The sequence below is a fragment of the Entelurus aequoreus genome, linkage group LG18, assembly GCF_033978785.1.
Source record: "Entelurus aequoreus isolate RoL-2023_Sb linkage group LG18, RoL_Eaeq_v1.1, whole genome shotgun sequence".
NCBI lineage: Eukaryota > Metazoa > Chordata > Actinopteri > Syngnathiformes > Syngnathidae > Entelurus > Entelurus aequoreus.
Genome location: NC_084748.1, coordinates 19,534,937 through 19,559,867, shown reverse-complemented (window position 1 = coordinate 19,559,867; position 24,931 = coordinate 19,534,937). Strand labels below are relative to the sequence as shown.

The 24,931-nt window shown below is 40.0% G+C and overlaps 1 protein-coding gene across 1 annotated transcript in view; it reads left to right on the top strand.

Annotated features, from left to right (window-relative positions):
* maml3 (mastermind-like transcriptional coactivator 3) overlaps window positions 1-24,931 on the top strand; it is a 328,137-nt gene that overhangs the window by 300,654 nt on the left and 2,552 nt on the right. Inside the window, exons 5-6 of the mRNA XM_062026728.1 lie at window positions 5,154-5,229; window positions 20,461-24,931. The exon at window positions 20,461-24,931 is cut by the window's right edge and continues 2,552 nt beyond it. Coding sequence (XP_061882712.1) covers window positions 5,154-5,229; window positions 20,461-21,542 — 1,158 coding nt within the window. The 3' untranslated portion in view covers window positions 21,543-24,931. The remainder of the gene's footprint in view (window positions 1-5,153; window positions 5,230-20,460) is intronic.

Here is a 24,931-nt window from a genome sequence, read left to right as displayed (position 1 = left end):
TGTTCATCTTTCCGATGCCATGGTGTCCCAAGCAAGATGGCCATGATGCATGGTCTGCGCCTACTCTGGCATTAAAATCGCCAAGGACGATTAAGCACTCATCTTTAGGAAAACCCTTGATCTGCTCATCAAGTTGCTCATAGAATCTATCTTTAATCTCCTCAGTTGAACAAAGAGTAGGAGCATAGACACTGAGAATGTTCACTGGACCTGTAGCAGTGCTGAGACGGATAGACAGCAATCGCTCGGTACCTCCTGATGGAGGTTCCACTGATGCCAAAAGTGTGTTTCTGACTGCAAAACCAACTCCTTGCTGACAAGGCTCCTCAGGTTCTCTACCTTTCCAAAATAATGTACAGTTAGCCTCTCTGAGAGACCCACTGGAGGCTAGCCTAGTTTCTTGAAGAGCAGCTATGCTGACATCAAGCCTGGCAAGCTCCTTATCTATGATGGCCGTCTTTTTGGCGTCGTCCACTTCACGAAGGTCATCAGAGATTCCTGTACACATTGGTCGCACATTCCAGCTTGCTAATCGAAGAGCTGGAGTCTTCTTTCTTTTCTTGTTTTGTTTGTCTGGTACATAAAATTAACCGTCTGCTTTTCATGCCTTTGCCGTACACTAAGCTCCAGGCACCTACTGAAGCATGCAAACGTTGGCGGGACGACACCTTTTTGACCAGGGGCTGCCTGGCTTAAGGCGGACGGTAGTCGACCGATGAGACACGATGATCCCTTCCACCGTCGAAACTGACCCGTGGCGCCCCTTTCCTACGCCAATTGGATGGGGGCTTATAACCCGTAACTGTCAGAATCCGTGTTGTTTCCACACTTGGTTAAAAGTGAAGCTGGAGTGTCCTCTCCAGAGCGTAAGCCTGGGCATTACATACGGAGATCCTGGGTTGCCCAGTCGTCAGGATCCCCCTCTCGGCCTTGCTGATAAAATCCAAAGGAATGCTGAGCATGACGTTTGGCATCAGGTTGGCTGCAGGAGCTGCCGAAACAGTGTTTGCAAGGCACCAATCCGCCTTCGGGGCTCCACTCCTGATTTTGGAAGGTTTACTCCTTTACACATGGTCGTTGAGTCTATATATATGTATAGACCTCCTCCGCCCTGGCCGTTTGCTGGTTTGTTCAGCTCATCCGCCCAACGGTGCAGTGTAAACACCAAGTCTACGGGTATTACATACCCAGGTTTGTAGTCAGAGTTGTCCTTCTCCTAGGAAGACGTCCGGCCAAGGATGTTGAGCTCTTCCTACCCTGCTAGATGGCCGATGGGCGAGTGCCCTTTGGCCTTTGGCGAATCTTGTTTTTGCTTCCACCAGGGTGTCTAGCCACCCACCTCAACAGCCCCAGTTGGGCACTGATGGGAGTGCCAGTTGAGTCGCCGGCAGCCCGACCCTGAAACAGGTTGTACTGGATTACAGGTTACCAGTAGCAGATCCAACCGACCTGACCTGACACAGGTCAGGTCACATAACGCATTAAGACCTTCAATATATTAGTATGTGGAATTAAATTATGGAATGGATTAAGCAAAGAAATCAAACAATGTACTAATATGATCCACTTCAAAAAACTCTTCAAACTTAAAGTTTTTACAAAGTACAAAGAAGAAGAACCATGATAAACATTCTGAATTTATTTCATCCAACCATTAATTTTCTAGATAATCTTATTTATCTCACCATATGAAATATAACTTACTTCACTAATTAGTATTTATTATTATTATTACTTATGGAGTATATTGTGAATACATTGAGAACAGGAAGTGAACAAAAGTTTTAGCAGCTGCTATGTAAAGGAAAAGGGGGAGGATGAAATAAACTCTGCTTCTTCCTACTCCTTTTCGAACCTACTGAATAGAGAAACTGGAAATTGTGATGTATCATGTTGTATCATGTTCGAAATAAACACAAACTCAACTCAACTGTATCAGTGGGTCTAGTACAAACAAGTTCATGTGTGATTGAAGCCGGTGGATGGAAACGTATAAAAGTTTTCACCGATGTCACAACTGGGATCAGGACCCGGTTGTGGATCCACATGATGGAGGGCAGTGTTTGTAAACTTTGCGGTGAAAGTGAAAATCCAGGACAGGTCTGTGTCAAATGATGCTAAAAGACCACAAACACCTGTCGACCGTACAAGGATCAACTTACTATCAGTTTGTGAATGGGTGAGGACACTGGAAATATGTGAATGTCACCTTGTCTTGCTGATGTAATAATAGGCTGACCATATTCTGAAATCCCAAAAAGAGGACACATATGCGTGCCAAGGCGGGCAGCACGCCAAGGCCGGGACTAGGTGAACATTTGCCAATGATACTCGAACTTGCTTTATAAATAATATTTTTTTTTAAATAAAGCATTTTTTCTCCTCTGTTGACAGCAGTGTTGGCGCTAGGAATTTTCAAAATGGGGTCCCAGGGACCCCATCAAGTCATAAAAATGGGGTGCCACTTTTTTGTAAGCGTTTTGAAAACAAATGACAAATGTATGCATTATCCTGTTATATCTCACATTCTATATTGTGTTTTGGAAAAAGGTTGTCATAAACGTTACTTAATTCATTAAAAAAGATAATACAAAAGAAAACAAATGTGTATACATATGTAAATGTATTCAGTTATAAACATTCATTCACTTTCTTCTTTCCTTCATGGATCTAAACTTTACCGCTGCTGGTAGTTTTTTCTATGTTTTTATTTAATAAGTTGTAGGTGTATTTATTTCAGTATAAAAGTGTAAAAAGTGTTTTGCTAGGGTCATGAAATGATGATAATGGTGTGCCAGGGCATACATACCTTTTATATTTAACACTTAAATCTCTGGAGTCTACATGAACTTCAGATCTATTCCTCATTTCAATATGTTTTATTTTTTTTAATGTTTTTTTTTTGTTTGTTTGTTTTCCGCCCTTTTTTGTCAAAAAAACTATGTTTTTTATGGCAAACACACAAAATATGCAAAATCTTCCACCAAAAATATTTTTCAAAGTGCAATATTTGATGTGAAGTAATCGGAACCTTTGATAGGTCAATAATTCATTATAACATTGATTTTGGTTCAATTTTATGTTTTGAGCAATGACAGTTTGAAAGGAAAAAAAACAGCTTTGTTTTATTAGTCAACATTGCAACTTTTTCTAAATTACATTTCACCTTCAAGCTTTTTTATTTTACTTTTGTTATGTTTTTGTTTATTTTAATAGTATTTTTAGAATGTGCCGTGGGCCTTTAAAACATTAGCTGTGGGCCACAAATGGTAAAAAAACAATAAAAAACAAAACAAAAAGTGTGTTAACGCCAACACTGGTTGACAGTATAATAAAATAAGTCACACTTAAATTCTGTAACATTCAAAGTTTTGGCAAAAAAGTGCAGAGGTAGAAATATTCAAAATAACCTCTTGTATGTAATCTAAACATAAATAATGCCTCAAAACAAGTTAGTTAAATTTAAACAAAAACAGCAGACGAGCTCTCGCCCTGCACAGCTGTTTTGTGCTTTGTAGTGTCGATATGGGCTTGTAGATCTTAGGCCCCTTTATTTGCCACAGATACATACTTGCTGCTTTGCACACAGTGCATTCTGCTTCCCATGTGTCACGGCCAGGACGAAAACACGAATACTTTTCCCGCAAATCATCCTTGAAGTTGCATTTACTTTTCGGCCTTTCTTGTTTTCATGTCTGTCTCTCCACTCACTAGCTCTCTCGCTCTGTGTCTCTGCCCCTCCCTCACGAATGTTGCTAGTGCGCACACCTTCAGTTTGTTGTTTTTTTTAACCCCTTCTTAACTTAACCCTGGACGTACATTGAAAATACACGCAACCCTAACTCAAAATGCCGGACATTTGAGGCATTTAAGAAACCCCGCCCGGACAGCCCCGCAAAAGAGGACATGTCCGGGGGAAAGAGGACGTATGGTCAGCCTATGTAATAATGAGTTCTTGTTTATTTGCAACATACAGTATTAAAAAAAATAATAACTAAAAGCAGGTGAAAATGTATTCAACGTGAAATACATTGCTGCTCAAATGTGAATGTTAGACACTTTCAATCCATAATCGCCTTCTTCCTTTTTAGACCATTGTTCTGTTTGTTTTTCTCTCCTTCTCTCTGACATTCATCAAAGGCGGACATTCCCCTTCTTCCCCTTCTACGTTTTGTCTCGTCTTTAACTTTCTTGTAGCCTCTTTTTGCACTTTTCTCCAATATATGGATAATGGAATTGATCAACTGGCCTCTCAACGAAATTGACAAGATCTCAGGTTTGGGGGAACCTCTCTGTTGTAGCTGGACACACGACAGACGAGAGAAGCTGCGTGCCTGGCGACCTTTTCAGTCGAGAATATTGAAGGTACCTACCTATTTGGAATCATGACGACACGACATCTGCTGATTGCAGTAAGCGTTGCCCTGGTGTATCAACAAACTGGAAGAGGCTAGCAGTCGTTCAAAGTACTCTGACTCTGCCACAAATCATTGGAGGATGCGGGCAGAGCTACCAGGCACTTAGACTTTGTGATTTTGGACTACATTGCGAACTTGACAACATCTTGGAAACGCTGTGTGAAACTTTGAACATTTATTCTGGATTGTTTTCCCTGGCTGCAAGCGACATGACTAGGCCGTTTCTTCAAGACTCTCCTTGAAGGACAGTGCAGCAAAGACGCAACAAACTCCTTCACTGTCTCTCACGGACATAAAACAATCACAACAGTCTGAGTGCCCGGAGCTCTGCCCGCATCCTCGAATCCGTTGTGGCAGCGTTAGGGTACTTTAAACGGCTGCCAGCATCTTCCGATTTGTTGATACACCAGGACAACGCTTACTCCAATCGGCAGATGTCATGTCGTCATGATTCCAAATAGGTATACAGTATATCTTCAATATCCTCAATTGAAAGGGTCGCCAGGCATGCAGCACTCCGCTTCTCCCAAGTGTGTCCAGCAACAACCGTTCCATCAGGACAGGCAGGTACCCTAAACCCGAGATCTTGTCAATTTTGGGTTGTTATCTCTTAAATCTGATCTAGTCCTCTAAAGATATTTCTTCTATCTACTCTACTGCAGATTGTAAAGCTACCGTTCCAACAAATTGAAATTATATGTTTATATTCCAATATATTTGTGTGTTTGTGTGTAGCTCCAACAGCAGCATCTTCCAAGACAGATGAGCCAAGGCCAAAGGAACCCCTACCCTCAAGTCAGTCAGTATCAAGGTAAGCAAAACACCAGCAAAGACACAACGTTTATCAATACATTTGGAAAGAGGTAGAATTGGATCTAATTTCTATCAGTGATATTTATTGTGAGCATTTTTAGCTGTCTTTAAATGTTTTATTTTTTTTTTATATACCGGAAGATTTGGCTTTCTAGTAGTACCTCGGTTTTCATTAGTAATGTTTTCCAAAAGGTCACTTCCTGTCAATGAGAAAGGACGCAAAGAAAAAAAGCTCCGCTTCTGCTACCGGAGTTTTTGTTAAGTCTGAAGATTTTGACCACTGATTTGACCACTGATTTGCGATCACAGCCACAGGAGAGTCACCTGGCATCTTCGATCTGATTTTGGTCAGTTGAGAGGCACTGATACGCTGAAATAAGGCGAGTGGAAGAGCCGTTAGCCTCAAGCCAAAGGCGCCTCCCGCAGTTCAAAGCGGTTGCCTAGCAACCAAAAGTTACGGCGAGTTTACAGCTGTTTTAAAGTGATCCCGACGTCGCAGAGTGATATAAGTTGACAGGCTGACACCTCAAATTGATCTCTGAACGGCGCAAGGTACGAAATTGTTGAAAAAACAAGTTAAAAGTGCCGCAAATCGCTAAAGAAGTAACTGCCCTTAAGACATAAGAGGCGCTGACGTCAGTGACTGCCGCGATGCCAAAAGTTAAAGGATTGACTGGAAAGACTGATTTGAAGCTGGGCACAGGACATGATGGGATTCAAGAAGGGATACTACAAAAAATACTCCAGGAATTTAAAGAAGAAATGATAGAAAAATTGGAAGAATTGATGGATGGGTGGAAAGAGGATATGAAAGAAATTAAAGAAGAAATTAAAGAAATTAAAAAAGAGAACAACTCCAGAAATAAAGAAGCCACTGAAATGAGCAAACAAATGAAGATCCTTCAAGAAGACAACAACATGCTGAGGAACATCATAGATGAAATGGATCAGGATAAACGAATGAATGATATAATTGTGACAGGGCACCGAATTAAACCAAGATCCTATGCGAAAGCTGTGAATAATGAAGGTGAACCAGATGAAATGGATAATTTAATTTAATACCATCGAAACATGCATCCCACTGAACGGAAGAAACAACAACGCCACTCCAGTCGTGCTCGTGAAACTCGTAAACAGAAAATCTAAAATGGCATTGCTGAGACAGGGAAAGAAGCTGAAGGGAACAAATGTGTACATGAATGAGCATCTCACAAAACGTAATGCTGGAATCGCCAAGAAAGCACGCGACTTGAGAAGCCAGGGAAAAATCCAGGGAACTTGGAGCGCCAACTGTAAAATCTACATCAAGCTGAATGGAAGTCCAGAAGCAAGAGTAATTGTTGTCCATGACATCAAGGACCTGGACAATTTTTAAAGTTTACACAGCTACCACAACAACGATGATAATGGACTCTGACAGAAAACAAGCACCTAAATTCAGCATCTGCACTACTATGTTCCAAGGGACAACTAAACAAGAGGACCTAGATTCAGGATTGCATCCACCTACACTTATAGAGATTATTGAAACAACATCAAAGTTTGTTGAACAAGAAAATATGGAACTAAAAAATTTCTGCAAAAAAGATCACAAAAACCAGGATTTGGAAAATGATATAGATCCAGATACAAATGTTTTCTCCCACATCAGTAATAGTTGTTTTTATTATACAGATGATCAATATAATAGCAACATTGAATGTGATAACAAATTGTCAATTATTCATTTTAATAGTAGAAGCTTGTATGCAAATTACAACAACATTAAGAACTTTTTGGAACACATCAACGAACCCTTCAAAGTGATTGCTGTCACAGAAACATGGATTGATGATAAAAAAGGAATAGATTTTGATCTGGAGGGATATGAACTAAACTACATCAACAGAACCAACAAAAATGGAGGAGGAGTAGCTGTGTACGTGATGAAGAACCTGAACTACAAAGTGGTAAAAAACATGTCATTTGCCATAGATAATATCTTAGAATGTATAACCATTGAAATATGTCAGGAAAAAAGCAAAAACATATTCATCAGTTGTATATATAGATCACATAAGTCAAGTATAGAAACATTTGAAGAATGGATCAAGGCAACTTACATGGACAATGGTCAAAGAATAATGTTCTTATGTGGTGACTTTAATATTGACTTATTGAACCCCAACAAGCAAAAGTCTATTGATGACTTCATTGATACAATGTACAGCATCAGTCTATATCCTAAAATCACAAAGCCAAGCAGAATCACAGGACAATGTGCCACGCTTATTGATAATATTTTTACCAATGATTTTGATAACACTACAAGTGGTCTACTTATAAGCGACGTTAGTGATCATCTGCCAGTTTTTACAATATATGATGGAAACTACAGGAAGAACATGGAAGACAAAAGGACATTTCGAAGACTATGCACAGAGAAGAGGATGACTGCCTTCAAAATTGAGCTACAAAAGCAAGATTGGGACAATGTGTATAATGAAAAAGAGGTTGATGAAGCATATGAACATTTCTTAAACAAGTTCATAATACTTTATGACAAATATTGTCCATGGATACAACTCAGTAACAAGCAGAGAAAGAATAATCAACCATGGATGACAAAAGGATTAAAAAATGCTTGTAAGAAGAAGAATACACTATATAGAAAATTTATAGCACAAAGAACTATAGAGGCAGAAATTAAGTACAAAAAGTATAAAAAACAAGTTAACAGACATACTACGATCATGTAAAAAAGAATATTACAGTGAATTATTGGACAGGAACAAAAATAATATGAGAGCAACATGGGGCATCCTCAATAGCATTATTAAAAATGGAACTAAGAGGGACTACCCTCAATATTTCTTAGATGAAAATAAAAAAATGACAACATAAAGGAAGTAGTTGAAAGCTTCAATAATTATTTTGTAAATATTGGACCAAAATTGGAAGAAAGGATTCCAGACCCAGTTCCAATTGAGGACTATAATGATACCATAGAGCGAAATCCCAACTCCATGTTCCTCAGTAATGTGACACAGGAGGAAATAGTTACAATCGTGAAAAAATGTAAATCTAAGACTTCAACTGATTGTAACGGAATTGATATGGAAACGATAAAAAAGGTTATTGAAGAGATCTCAGGACCATTAATGTATATTAGTAACCTATCATTTCAAACAGGTACATTTCCAAACAAAATGAAAATAGCTAAAGTTGCACCAATTTATAAGACTGGAGACAAACATCAATTTACAAATTATAGACCTGTTTCTCTACTTCCACAATTTTCTAAAATCATTGAAAAACTGTTCAATAACAGATTAGAAAGTTTCATAAATAAAAATAGAATACTCGAAGACAACCAATATGGATACAGAGCTAATGTTTCAACTTCAATGGCTTTAATTGAAATTACAGAAGAAATTACCAATGCAATAGATAGTAAAAAATGTGCAGCAGCGGTTTTTATGGATCTAACTAAAGCATTTGACACAATTAATCACAATATTTTAATCAAAAAACTAGAACGATATGGCATCAGAGGGTTAGTCTTAAACTGGATAAGAAGTTATCTAACGAACAGGAAACAATACGTGAAGCTAGGCGAACACACGTCTACAACGCTAAATATATCCTGTGGTGTACCTCAGGGATCAATACTAGGACCTAAATTATTCAATCTCTATATAAATGACATTTGTAAAGTTACAAAAGATTTAAAGTTAGTATTATTTGCGGATGATACAACAGCGTTTTGTTCAGGAGAAAACACAAAGGAGATAATACAAATAATAACAGAATAAATTAACAAATTTAAAAGATGGTTTGACAAAAACAGACTATCATTGAATCTTAGTAAAACTAAAATAATGCTATTTGGTAACAGTAGAAGAGAAAGTCAAACACAAATACAAATAGACGGAATAGAAATTGAAAGAGTAAACGAAACCAAATTTCTAGGTATAATGATTGATGATAAATTGAACTGGAAATCTCACATAAAAAATATACAACATAAAGTTGCAAGAAACACGTCAATAATGAATAAAGCAAAACATGTTCTAGACCAAAAATCCCTTCATATTCTCTACTGCTCACTAGTGTTACCATATCTGAGCTACTGTGTAGAAATATGGGGAAATAATTACAAAAGTACACTTCATTCATTAACGGTGTTACAAAAAAGATCAGTTAGAATAATACATAATGTTGGATATAGAGAACATACAAACCCTTTATTTATTGAATCAAAAATACTGAAATTCCACGACATAGTGAATTTGCAAACAGCTAAAATTATGCACAAAGCAAACTATAACCTGCTACCCAAGAATATACAACAATTCTTCTCAAAAAAAGAGGAGAAATATAATCTTAGAGAAAAACGTAATTTAAAACATTTGTTTGCACGTACAACACTTAAGACCTTCAGTATATCAGTATGTGGAATTAAATTATGGAATGGATTAAGCAAAGCAATCAAACAATTTACTAATATGATACACTTCAAGAAACTCTTCAAACTTAAAGTGTTTACAAAGTACAAAGAAGAAGAACCATGACAAACATTCTCAATTTATTTCATCCATCCATTCATTCATTCTTAAAGTAATCTTACTTATCTCATCATATGAAATATGACTTACTTCACCAATTATTATTATTAAATTCTTACTGTTATTTATTTATTTATTTTTATTGTGATTACTTATGGAGTTTATTGTGAAAAATTGTGAACAGGAAGTGAACAAAAAGTTTTGCAACTGTTATGTAAAGAAAAGGAGTAGGATTAAATAAGCTCTGCTTCTTCCTACTCCTTTTCGAACATATTGAAAAGAAACTGGAAATTGTGATGTATCATGTTGTATGCTTGCATGTTCGAAATAAACTCAACTCAACTCAACTCAAAGGTCTGACAAAAACCAAATACATTCTTCTGAGACAACCCTAGTCTAAGTAAAAGAAAGCAAATGAGAGCAAAAGCCTTTAAGAGTTAAACTTTTACCAAAGGCAGCAATTAAAAATGAAGCTTTCAGCACATACTGTACACAACATTAATATCAATAGGCATATTGTGATAAAGACGGGGAAAACTACACATACTCATAACAACGCGTGCAGAAACAACAAGGCTCATGGCCGTGCAGTTACAGGGAGCTGTGACCACTTGTCTGTCTTCATTCACAACCAGCCAAGTCTTCAGTGTTGTCACTGTGACTCAAGGCTATCAAGTGCTACTCGCAGTTTGTTTACAAAGACGCGTCCTCGCAAGACGCAAACTTAAATCATGAAATGCAACCTTACCTCAGCAAAACGATGTATGATTTCCAATTTCCTCGTTTTGTCGTGTAGAATGTCATCTGGAGCACCAGGTAGTTCGACATGTCAGGGAACGCGACCGAGGAATAATCCTTGACATCACTCGACAAATCTTTTTTATATTGATCGATTGAGACTTTTATTAGTAGATTGCACAGTACAGTACATATTCCGTACAATTGACCACTAAATGGTAACACCCGAATAAGTTTTTCAACTTGTTTAAGTCGGGGTCCACGTAAATCAATTCATGGTAATAATATAATGTATAGGGAGCTATTCTATTGCATAGTTTGAGTTTTTTGCTCGTATCTGCTTTCAGTGGTAAAATCTAGGAACAATTTCCCTTGTGGATCATTAAAGGCCGACTGAAATGAATTTTTTGTATTTAAACGGGGATAGCAGATCCATTCTATGTGTCATACTTGATCGTTTCGCGATATTGCCATATTTTTGCTGAAAGGATTTAGTAGAGAACATCGACGATAAAGTTCGCAACTTTTTGGTCGCTCATAAAAAAAGCCTTGCCTGTACCGGAAGTAGCGTGACGTCAATGGTTGAAAGCCTCCTCACATTTCCCCATTGTTTTCAATGCAGCAACGATTACCCCATTAATTTGAGCCAGGATGAAAGATTCGTGGATGAGGGACGTAAGAGTGAAGGACTAGAGTGCATTGCAGGACGCATCTTTTTTCGCTCTGACCGTAACTTAGGTACAAGCTCATTGGATTCCACACTCTCTCCTTTTTCTATTGTGGATCAGGGATTTGTATTTTAAACCACCTCGGATACTATATCCTCTTGAAAATGAGAGTCGAGAACGCGAAATGGACATTCACAGTGACTTTTATCTCCATGACAATACATCGGTGAAGCACTTCAGGTACGGAGCTAACGTGATAGCATCGTGCTTAAATGCAGATAGAAACAAAAGAAATAAACCCCTGACTGGAAGGATAGACAGAAAATCAACAATACTATTAAACCATGGACCTGTAAATACACGGTTAATGCTTTCCAGCTTGGCGAAGCTTAACAATACTGTTGCTAACGACGCCATTGAAGCTAACTTAGCAACGGGACCTCACAGAGCTATGATAAAAACATTAGCGCTCTACCTACGCCAGCCAGCCCTCATCTGCTCATCAACACCCGTGCTCACCTGCGTTCCAGCGATCAACGGAAGGACGAAAGACTTCACCCGATCATCCGTGCGGTCGGCGGTTAGCGTCGGATAGCGCGTCTGCTATCCAAGTCAAAGTCCTCCTGGTTGTGTTGCTATAGCCAATCACTAATACACAGATCCCACCTACAACTTTCTTCTTTGCAGTCTTCATTGTTCATTAAACAAATTGCAAAAGATTCACCAACACAGATGTCCAGAATACTGTGGAATTTTGAGATGAAAACAGAGCTTTTTTGTATTGGATCCAATGGTGTACCAATACTTCCGTTTAACTATTGACGTCACGCGCATACGTCATCATACATAGACGTTTTCAACCGGAAGTTTAGCGGGAAATTTAAAATTGCACTTTATAAGTTAACCCGGGCGTATTGGCATGTGTTGCAATGTTAAGATTTCATCATTGATATATAAACTATCAGACTGCATGGTCGGTAGTAGTGGGTTTCAGTAGGCCTTTAAAGTTTGTCTAAGTCTAAGTCCAAACCCCTTGCGTACTGATAGTTTCCAAGCTGTTTGCTGCACAGTAGCCATGTTGGTTTGGTAGACCACCACTTCGTTTACTTCCATTCAAAAGTCGCGTGACGGAATACAACCTATAGCAGAAAACACCTGCAATGAGCCAGCGATTAGCTCGCCTTGCAGGTTCTATGTCAAAATGCTGGCACTCGCAACATTCTTTGTCCCAATGGTGGATTATGTTGCAGTCGTGCGCATTTATATAAAAAAAAAAAGCTCTGAGTTGCCAACTTGTGGAGTTCTTTGTTTGGGCACTTCATATGATGCTTTGTGGAAAATGTACAAGGATGCAAAAGGAAGTATGGAGGAAAGGTTTGTGTCCAAACAACAACGACAACATGTTCCAAAACACTTAGCATTGCAAGAAACACATGCAATGATCGAACGATTAGCAAGAGCTGCAGATTCTTTATCAAAGTTCTAGAACTCGCAACTCTCTTTGTCCCCATGGTAGATTATTTTACTGTCATACGCGATAAAATCAAAACGGTCTACGTTAAAAGGCATTATTCGGCAAAGGTGATAAAGTAAAGTAATTTTTCACAAAAATTGTCTGATACTGATCGGTGACCGATTGATTGGCATATTCCGAGAAGAAATACAAGTTAATTCCTCTGGCCAGTCCAGGATACCAAAGAGAGGAGCTGGTTAATACTCTCAAGACGGAGCACAGTCAGCGAAAAGGAGAATGTTATGTGGTGAGATAGCACCTAAATTAAGCTTTTTGGCATTAACTTGACTCACCGTGTTTGGGAGCAGAGAAAAAGAGAATCTATTATCCAACAAGGAGGTTTGCTTTGGGACCGTTTCTCTGCTAAGTGTACAAGAAGACTTTGAGAGATTTAGGGGCCGATGAGGACATATACCGTAGAAGTCTTGCATGAGAACCCCCTGGCCTTAGCCTAAACACTCAAGATGTTCTTGGATTACCGTATTTTCCGGACCATAGGGCGCACCGGATTATAAGGCGCACTGCGGATGAGCGGGTCTAGTCAGGTTTATTTTCATACAAAAGGCGGTTTATATATTTATTTATTTTTCCCTGTGGTCTACATAACATGTGATGGCGGTTCTTTGACCAAAATGTTGCATAGATTATGTTTTACAGACCATCTTCAAGCCGCTTTCTGACAGTCGCTTCAGGATGCGGCGTTTTGTGGGGGGTCTTATTTACGTGGCTCACCTTCGGCAGCGTCTTCTCCCCGTCATCTTTGTTGTAGCGGTGTAGCGTGCAAGGACGGGAGTGGAAGAAGTGTCAAAAGATGGAGCTAACTGTTTTAATGACATTCAAACTTTACTTAATCAATAACGGAGCAGCATCTCCTCATCCGTGGCTCACTAGTGCAACAACAACGCCGGAAATGTGTCCCTTGAAAAACCGTCCGACCGGAACTCTCTAATAACTAAAGTTCCTTGGGTGAATTATGTAAACTCACTACACCGGTATGTTTTAGCGCTTTCATTGCGAGTTTACTGACAGATATAAGTAAGAAATTTACACTACTTTATATTAGAAATGGCAACAGCGGAGGATGAATGTCCCATAACAAGAAGATAGAGAAAAAGAAGAAGCTTATCGACTACGGTGTCTCCACGGACTACAAAGGCGGACGCGCGCAAATTTTCAGTACTTGTGCAGATCCCAAATACAGATCAGCAGGTACCAGAAGGTAAGAAAAGTTGCTTTTGCATAATATTGTGAAACAAAACGGCAGATATGTCTTAACTTATACACACACCATAATAATAGTCGTATGTTGAAGCACAGTACAATCCATCAAGCGGTGCGGCTTCGTAGCTTACCAAAGTCGTACTAAAACATTTTGATATATTTTTGAGCACCGTGTGTAATGTTCTATATTTTCAATGGAACATATAAAATGTTGGTGTTGTTTACTTGAGTCATATTGCATTTTACAAGTATCTCTTATGTGTGACTGCCATCTACTGGTCACACTAAATCATTTCACCATGTACCAAATAAAATAGCTTCGAGGTCGGTAAGGACAACCAAAATTATTCCGTACATTAGGCGCACCGGGTTATAAGGCGCACTGTCGAGTTTTGAGAAAATGAAAGGATTTTAAGTAGGCCTTATAGTCCGAAAAATACGGTACTTCTGACATGTCCCTGACCAAAATATACGACCAAGGCAACAAAAGAGTAGCTCAAGAAGAAGCTCAGTAAGATTCTGGAGTAGCCTAGCTAGCCAATCTCTGGACTTGAATCATATAAAAAAATAAGTGAAAGTTGTTGAAACTTTGAATTAGCCCCTAAACCTTTAGACAGGAGTATCTGTAAAGAGATCTGTGGAACCCCAACCAACTACAAGAAACCTCTCGCCTCACTGCCTTCAATAGTTGTTTTTCCAAATGATACCAATAATTTCTTGCTTCTCAATACTGATACCGATCATTTGTTTAGATTTGTCTTGACAAAAGTCAATATCTTCAACGTTGGTCATCCATGTTTTATTTCCATGATATCACAGATCGCATTAGTCCTTTTTTGTGACTGGCTTTGTGGCAACCTCTTTAGCAGCGGATGTCTATATTCGGCTTTTCAAACCCCACCATAGCAATGCTGGTAATCCAGGTGGCTAATAAGGTTTGATGTGTTGACACATGATGAATTTTATTGTCTCCTCGCGGAATGTTTGCAGAACATTTGGTGCAAATGTCACACAAAACGCCTTCCTCTGAAAGAGTGAAGAGGTTCCACGCGACCGATGCCATGTTGGTTTACAACGAGCTCAGAGGAAGTTTACAGCAGGCTGACAGCAGGTTGGAGAAAAGGAGCGCTTGATTTGTTCACGCTATCCCACTTACAGCACAGTACGGGTCATCTTGTCTCATTAGAGCATTTTGACATTTCTTATAAGTTATCTGAGCCAGTTTTTAGCGGGGTGTGTATATTGTAGCGTCCCGGAAGAGTTTGTGCTGCAAGGGGTTCTGGGTATTTGTTCTGTTGTGTTTATGTTGTGTTACGTTGCAGATGTTCTCCCGAAATGTGTTTGTCATTCTTGTTTGGTGTGGGTTCACAGTGTGGCGCATATTTGTAACAGTGTTAAAGTTGTTTATATGGTCACCCTCAGTGTGACCTGTATGGCTGTTGACCAAGTATGCCTTGCATTCACTTGTGTGTGTGAAAAGCCGTAGATATTATGTGATTGGGCCGGCACGCAAAGGCAGTGCCTTTAAGGTTTATTGGCGCTCTGTACTTCTCACGTCCGTGTACCACTTCGTACAGCTGCGTTTTAAAAAGTCATAAATTTTACTTTTTGAAACCGATATCAATAATTTCCGATATTACATTTTAAAGCATTTATCGGCCGATTATTTCGGCAGTCCAATATTATCGGACATCCCTAATTTTTTTAAATGTATCCTGATTGAAAAACGCATTCTCCAGATTGTGGCTATTATAAGTCACACTTTTAAGAGGATAGGCATTTTTACAGATAAGATAAAAAAAAATGACTTCTGGGTATTGTTATATTGATCAACTAATTCAGAATTGGATGTTTATTTAGAGGGCTTAAGTTCAGTTCCCCTTTAATAATTTTGATTGAAGGAGCAGTGTGATGATTGACAGGCGGAACCTTTTTAGTATTGTTTACAGCCGTGCACAAAGTCAGTACACTAGATGCTACTACAAAAAAAATTATAGATACAAATGCATTCTCAGTGAAACAGTCTTGCGAGCCAATTGTACCGTATTTTTCGGACTATAAGGCGCACTTAAAATCCTTTAATTTTCTCAAAAATCAGTGCGCCTAGTGTACGGAGTAATTCTAGTTGTGCTTACCAACCTCGAAACAATTTTATTTGGTACATGGTGTAATGATAAGTGTGACCAGTAGATGGTAGTCACACATAAGAGATACGTGTAGACTGCAATATGACGCCAGTAAACAACACCAAAACTTTAAATGTTCCATTGAAAATAAAGAACATTACACACGGCACTCAAAAATCTGTCAAAATGTTTTAGTACGACTTTGCAGCCGCACCACTTGATGGATTGTCGGCCAATTACGGCTACCATAGTCAGAGATACAAGTATTACTATGGTGTGTGTATAAGGACCGTAAAATGGCACCCATCAGAAGACATACAGTATTATCTGGCGTTTTGTTTCACAATATTATGCAAAACCAACTGTTCTTACCTTATGGTACCTGCTGATGTGTATTTGGGATCTGCATAAATCCTGAACATTTTTGCACGTCCGCCACTTTAGTGCGTGCCGATTCCGTAGTCGATAAGCTTCTTCTTTTTCTCTACCTTCTTGTTATGGATCATTCATCCTCCGCTGGTGCCATTTGTAATATAAAGTAGCGTAAAGTTCTAACTAATATCTCGCTGTGGAAGCGCTAAAAACTACCAGTGTAGTGGGTTTACATAATTCACCCACGGAACTTTAGTTATTACAGAGTTCCGGTCGGACGGTTTTTCACGGGACACATTTCCAGTTGTTGTTGCACTAGTGAGCCACGGATGAGGAAATGCTGCTCCGTTATTGATTTAAGTAAAGCCTAAATGGCATTAAAACAGTTAGCTCCATCTTTTGACACTTCTTCCACTCCCGTCCGTACACGCTACACCGCTACAACGAAGATGACAGAGAAAAGACACTGTCAAAAGTGAGCCCCGTAAATAAGACCGCCCACAAAACGCCTCATGAAGCGACTGTCAGAAAGCGGCTTAAAGATGATCTGTAAAACATAATCTATGCAACATTTTGACCAAAGAACCACCATTACATGTTATGTAGACCACAAGGAAGTTTTCAATTTAGCAAAAAAATCATAATATGACCCCTTTAATGCGCCTTATAATCCGATGTGCCTTTTGTATGAAAATAAACCTGACTAGACCCGCTCATCTGCGGTGCGCCTTATAATCCGGTGCGCCCTATGTTCCAGAAAATACGGTAATTTACTAGATAGTAACAGTTGATGTAAACTTTTCAACTATTCAAGATTATCCTCGTCAAATGTTTAAGTGGAAGCTTTCGACTACTTATAATAACCGTAAGCGGTACAACATGGGCATTACATTATTTAAGTGATACAAAGCATCAAATTAGATTTGCTGATACCTGTAGAAACCCTAAAATACATGTATTGTGTTTGTTTTTTTCCTGTCTCTATTTAAATCAACCTATCACAAAAATGATGGACAGTTTGTGTAATTTCAAGCAGTAAACAAAATGAGCAGCAATTATTTCTCCTACTGTAGACGCAGCTGCTCTCTCCGAACATCAAATTACACTCAAAGCTCAACCTGTGAGTCTTTTATTGGCATTTAGATGTGCTTTTGCTTCCCTTTCTGTGTCGCTCTTTTTTTTTTCTCTTCTTTCTTTTTTTTCATATGAATCTTCCTGCTCTGCTTGTTACCACGGCAACATGTCTGTCCTGGATCCCCAGAGTTACGGTGGAGTCAGAGACGGATGAGAGGAGTGAAGTGGGAGAGACGTTGGTGTTTGCGTACGTTTGGGGGAGGGTAGGAGAAGAATAGGTAGATGATGTGAAACGTGGAGAGGCTGAGATGAATGACGGAAAGTGACAGAAAACTGGGGGCGAGGATGATGGAGAGAGGAAGAATATTCCGCGAGCGAGGAATTGAAAAGCGTCTAAATAGAAATTATAGAGAAAATTGAACCGAAAATCTAGGAGCTCTGTGGAAAGCAAGAGAAAATATCTACAATTGCATCAGTGTTGTATTACTTCCACGTGTCTTTGTTCTCGCATTGTTAGCATATCACATCAAGCTACGTGGTGAGGGATTAGTAGACTGATATCAAAAAATGACTTTATTATAGGATTTGCAGCAATTTCCACGCCAGACCTCTTGTACCATGTTGTTATTGATAAAGAACATATTTAAATGTCGGAAAAGCTTCAAAAATTGGTCTCCTCAGTTCCCAAACGTTTACTGAGTGTTGTTAAAAGGAAAGGCCATGTAACACAGTGGTAAAAATGTCCCTGTGCCAACTTTTTTTGCAATGTGTTAATTAAATTCTAAGTTAATGATTATTTGAAAAATTAAAAATAAGTTTCTTAGTTCGAACATTAAGTATCTTGTCTTCGCAGTCTATTCAATTGAATATAAATTGAAAAGGATTTGCAAATCATTGTATTCTGTTTTTATTTACGAATTACACAACATGCCAACTTCACTGGTTTTTGGGCTTTGTACTAAAGAGAAGTTGTCCTGTATGTTCACCATGTTTTTTGATACCATTTTATTTTTACTGTTCTAAAATTGTTCTTTTGAGTGCAATAAGAAATGTATGCTCAAAGTATCATAAGATTTTCTGTTAAAATAAAGCTATTAATGACACTTTTTTGTGGTCCACTTTACTTGGAAAACTACCGAAAAGTACAGATGTCCGATAATGGCTTTTTTGCCTATATCCGATATTCCGATATTGTCCAACTCTTAATGACCGATTCCGATATCAACCGATACCGATATATACCGTTGTGGAATTAACACATTATTATGCCTAATTTTGTTGTGATGCCCCGCTGGATGCATTAAACAATGTAACAAAATAAATCAACTCAAGTTATGGAAAAAAGTGCCAACATGGCACTGCCATATTTATTATTGAAGTCACAAAGTGCATAATTTTTTTTAACATGCCTCAAAACAGCAGCTTGAAATTTGAGAGAGCATGAGGAGGTTGAGGTGTGCGGGGTTGGAGGGGCCGGGTTGAGGTGGGGGGTAGGGCGTAGCGGGGGGTGTATATTGTAGCGTCCCGGAAAAGTTAGTGCTGCAAGGGGTTCTGGGTATTTGTTCTGTTGTGTTTATGTTGTGTTAAGGTGCGGATGTTCTCCCGAAATGTGTTTGTCATTCTTGTTTGGTGTGGGTTCACAGTGTGGGGCATATTTGTAACAGTGTTAAAGTTGTTTATATAGTCACCCTCAGTGTGACCTGTGTGGCTGTTGACCAAGTATTAGATTAGATTTAGATTTATTGGTCCCCTTGGGGAAATTCATTGTCACTGCCGTACATTTGAACAATAGACATTACACATCACAAAATATAACAAAAAGACATCCTACATGACCAACACACATTTACTAGGCTTGTCAGACAGGTCGGCCGGGCCAGCTGTTAAGGGCGGCTATAGCTGCAGGGATAAGGCTTTTCCTGAGGCGGGCCCTCCGGAAGTATGCTTGCATTCACTTGTGTGTGTGAAAAGCCGTAGATATTATGTGATTGGGCCGGCACGCAAAGGCAGTGCCTTTAAGGCATGCCTCCTATATTGTTGTCTGGGTGGAAATCGGGAGAAATTCGGGAGGATGGAGATTTTCGCGAGGGGCACTGAAATTCGGGAGTCTCCCGGGAAAATCGGTAGAGTTGGCAAGTATGACTGTGAGATGCAACTGCTCTGTACTTCTCCCTACTTCCGTGTACCACTCTGTACAGCGGCGTTTTAAAAAGTCATACATTTTACTTTTTGAAACCGATACCGATCATTTCCAATTTTACATTTTAAAGCATTTATTGGCCGATAATATCGGCAGTCCAATATTATCGGACATCTCTACCGAAAAGTATCGGAACAACACGACCAACGTTTTGGAATTGCAACTGCATGCAAAGTCCATTACATAATACTTGCAAATTAGTGTAAGAAAGCAAGATAATTGGACAGCATAGGATGTTCAATGTAAAACAAAAATGTTTTAATATTGTCAATACATATGTACACACACACAGAAAATTGTAATATAATAAAAATATGTGTAATCCAGATACTCAATTTACACGTCCATTGAAGTCTTCCACAATGTCAAAGATGTACTATTAAACAAGAGGGCTTTTAGGAATTATTGATCATTTTTGATTGGCTTGAATTTTAATTCAAACTATCACTTCTACCTTTTGCTGCACGATTCTTGTTGTTTGTGCCGCATAGTGTTTTGAAAAGTAGAGCAAATGTGTCCTCGAGTCCATTTGTGGGCCAAGGCTCAAAAACAACAGACTAAAAAAACAACAACAAAAACAATAAAAATTTCCCGTACAAAGAAAACGTTAATCTGTTGATACTAACAAAGTTACATTGTCCATTTTTCTTTACATTTTTACATTTTTAGCATATTTACTTTAGCCTTTTTTTTTGTTGTATTATTTTATTTTGAAACAATGTTTGGGTTTCCTTTGTAATCACTTCTGGCTTTTACGTCACCTTCAGGTCCTCCTCAAGATCTGGCATCCAGGAGCCAAGCTCTCCAGAACATCAGGGCTGCGCGTCTTCTCCAACAGCAGCAGCAGAACCAGCAGCACATGGTCCAGATGAGTTCTGTCCAGGGCCAGGGGGGCTCTGTAGGACCTCAGTCTGACATGGGCCTACCGTACAGCACCCCGGGGTCCAACCAGGGTTCCCTTTACAGCCTCAACCCTTCCATGAGCCAGATGATCCACCAGCAGCAACACCAGAGTCAAAGTGTACAAGTGTCCCTCGGTCTTACACAGCAGCACAACCCAGTCGGAGGACAGGCCCGGCAGGCAGGGGCAGGTCCTGGCGTCGGAGGAATGCCTGGGGGCCCTGGAGGGAGCGGCGCTGGAGGGTACGCGGGGCAGGGGATGTTGATAAACCCCATGGCTCAGCAATCCCTCAAAGGCCCGACTAACGCCAAAGCCCAAGCACAAAGACTGCAAAGCATGCTGGGAGGAGGAGCGGGTGGCGGAGGAATGGCGGGTGGCGGCTGGCCACAGCAGCAAGGACAGAGTCTGCAGGGCATGGGGGCAGGCGTTGTAAGGACTACAGGAGCTGGAGGGGACATGATCGGGTTTAGCTCAGGCCAGGGTTACGGCTTGCAGACGGGTCAGCCTCCACGCATGGCCAAGCAACACTTTCAAGGGCCCGGCCAAGGAATGGGGCAGGGGATGGACCCCAGGGTGGGAAACCCGGCAGCGGGGATGGGTGGCCCCATTGGCACTCACATGGGCGGACAGTCCAGGACCAACCAGTCTCGGCCCATGGTCATGAGCCAGGGAATAAACCAAGGGGTTATGGGCCCGGGGGTGACTGGAATGGGGGGGTTCGGGCCAGGTCTCGGTGGGCCCGGGGGCGGAGGCGGACCTTACGGACCCGGGGGAGCAGGTGTAGGTAGTCAGACACAGGCCTACCAAAGGACATCCAATCAAGACATGTCATCCTATGGATATGGGGGCGGGCCCTCCAGCGCAGGAGCCTTCGGATTGGGCGATGGATCAGGGGCGGAGCTGGACTCAAGCGACGGTTGGATGGAGGAGTTTTTCCCAAACCAATAGCCAACGAGGAAACTGGAGACAAGTTTTTACTGGATGAACTAAAACAAAAAACACTTTAGATAAAAATCTGAGACAAAAAGAAGTCAATGTCGACTTAAGGCTGGCATGTTTTGTTGAGTGAGGTTACAAATTACGTGTGTGCGTGCGTGTGCGTGTGTGTTTGGGTGTGTTTGGGCGTGTGTGTGTGTGTGTGTGTGTGTGTGTGTGTGTGTGTGTGTGTGTGTGTGTGTGTGTGTGTGTGTGTGTGTGTGTGTGTGTGTGTGTGTGTGTGTGTGTGTGTGTGTGTGTGAGGGCTCAGAAATCATTTTGTCTCATGCATAATAATGAAAATCCATTTAGAGATTTAAAAGTGTTTTTGCTAGTTTCCTTTTTTCCCATCGGAAAGAATTGCCGTGGAACCCGTTTATGTCGACAACCCGTTTATGTCGCCCAACTCATCAAGACCCCATCTTTTATTCACAAGACATGGCCGTCGACGTTGACATACGTTGACGAACGCTTTTGTCGACACAAAATTTAATTATGATTACATGGACAACCGCATTGGCTAGTTTCACTTTCAATTATGTCGACAACAGCAACAGCTGGTTTTGCTTTCGATCATGGCGACAACCTCTTCTGGTGACAACCCTTTACGTCAACATCCAATTATATCGACAACCAAGTATGTTGACAACCCCGATAAAGAAAACCGCTTATGTTGACAACCGCTTATGCCGACAACCGCTGATGTCGACAATCCTTTACGTCAACATCCAATTATATCGACAACCAAGTATGTTGACAACCCCTAATACAGAAAACAACTTATCATCACAACCGCTGACGTCGACAACCCTTTACATCAACATCCAATTATATTGACAACCAAGTATGTTGACAACCCCCATGTCGACAACCAATTATGTCGACAATCCCAATATAGAAAACCGCTTATGTTGACAACCGCTTATGTTGACAACCGCTGACGTCAACAACCCTTTACGTCAAAACCCAATTATATCGACAACCCCAATATAGAAAACCGCTTATGTTGACAACCGCTCACGTCGACAACCCTTTAGGTCAACATCCAATTATATTGACAACCAAGTATGTTGACAACCCCCATGTCGACAACCAATTATGTTGATAATCCCAATTATGTAGAAAACTGCTTGTGTTGACAACCGCTCACGTCGACAACCCTTTATGTCAACATCCAATTATATCGACAACCAAGTATTTTGACAACCTCTAATACAGAAAACAACTTATGTTGACAACCGCTGACTTCGACAACCCTTTACATCAACATCCAATTATATTGACAACCAAGTATGTTGACAACCCCCATGTCGACAACCAATTATGTCGACAATCCCAATATAGAAAACCGCTTATGTTGACAACCACTTATGCTGACATCCGCTGACGTCAACAAACCTTTAGGTCAACATCCAATTATATTGACAACCTCCATGTCGACAACCAATTATGTCGACAATCCCAATTATATAGAAAACTGCTTGTGTTGACAACCGCTCACGTCGACAACCCTTTATGTCAACATCCAATTATATCGACAACCAAGTATTTTGACAACCTCTAATACAGAAAACAACTTATGTTGACAACCGCTGACTTCGACAACCCTTTACATCAACATCCAATTATATTGACAACCAAGTATGTTGACAACCCCCATGTCGACAACCAATTATGTCGACAATCCCAATATAGAAAACCGCTTATGTTGACAACCACTTATGCTGACATCCGCTGACGTCAACAAACCTTTAGGTCAACATCCAATTATATTGACAACCTCCATGTCGACAACCAATTATGTCGACAATCCCAATTATATAGAAAACTGCTTGTGTTGACAACCGCTCACGTCGACAACCCTTTACGTCAACATCCAATTATATCGACAACCAAGTATTTTGACAACCCCTAATTCAGAAAACACCTTATGTTGACAACCGCTGACGTCGACAACCCTTTACATCAACATCCAATTATATTGACAACCAAGTATGTTGACAACCCCATGTCGACAACCAATTATGTCGACAATCCCAATATAGAAAACCGCTTATGTTGACAACCGCTTACGTCGACAATCCCAAAATAGAAAACCGCTTATGTTGACAACCGCTTACGTTGACAAATCTTTACGTCGACATCCTATTATATCGACAAATAAGAATGCTGACAATCCCCAACATAGAAAACCGCTTATGTTGACAACCGCTTATGCCGACTACGCCTTCTGTCGAGGCGAGTCAGCCACTGAAAGGGTCGTAGACATAAACGTGTTCCACGTTATTCTGTGAAAGAAGCGTCAGTCAGGCTGATGAGAGGAAGAACAAGTTTGTGCCTCCCAGCTCAGTGCTTCAGATCTCTGCTGTGCGAGAGGAAGTGCAAAGTCCTCTCTGTCTTCTATCACTTCCTGTCTTGGAAATGCTCACACACACGCACGCACGCACGCACGCACACACACGCACACACACACAAATAATTATCTTCATTTGATCTTTCTCTCAGCCTTCTTCTTCTCTCCAGAGAATCTTTACTTGCTCTCAACACTCCTTTCACTGATGAAATAGCGAGGAAGACAACACATTATGTGTGTCATAAAAATATGATAATAATTTCAATCTAATTCATTTTCTTAGGGCTTGCCTGCTTTTGTTAAGCAACCAATGTTTTTTTTTCCTAATTTTCTGATGTACAGTAGAAGAAAAAGAAGGAAAGAACAGGCAGCTAAAAGCAAGCACATGCATACTGAATACTGCATAAATTTATATACTGCATATATTTATATACTGTATATTAGGGGTGTAACAGTACATGAAGTCATAATCTGATTTTTCGGTACAGAACATTGGATTTGGTTCAGAAGTGCACGGAGTACCTACATGCTACACATTAGAAAGTGACAAATACAATGATACTGTGATACTGTTTCATGATGGCGAGTCCCCACCTGCTGGATTTAAAAAGTCACTACATTTGACCTGCAAATAAAATTGAATTTCAATATTTTTTTTAAAAGAGAAAAACATTTTATTAAATAAAAACATTTACCTTAATTGCTGCTATAATATATGCAAGAATATAAGTACACATAAGAATGCCCCAACAGTCTATGTAGGACAAACATGACACAAACCTTCCTAATTGTTAGAAATCCACTGTTTGTATTGCTTCACTGATGAGAGTATTTGGCGCGCGCTGTTTTGTCCTACTAATTACAGCAGTCCTTGAACTCACCTGTAGTTTGTTTACATGTATAACTTTCTCCGACGCTGCCACAAAAAGACGTGTTTTATGCCACCCCTTCTTTGTCTCATTTTGTCCACCAAACTTTTTATGCCGTGCGTGAATGCACAATAGTGAGC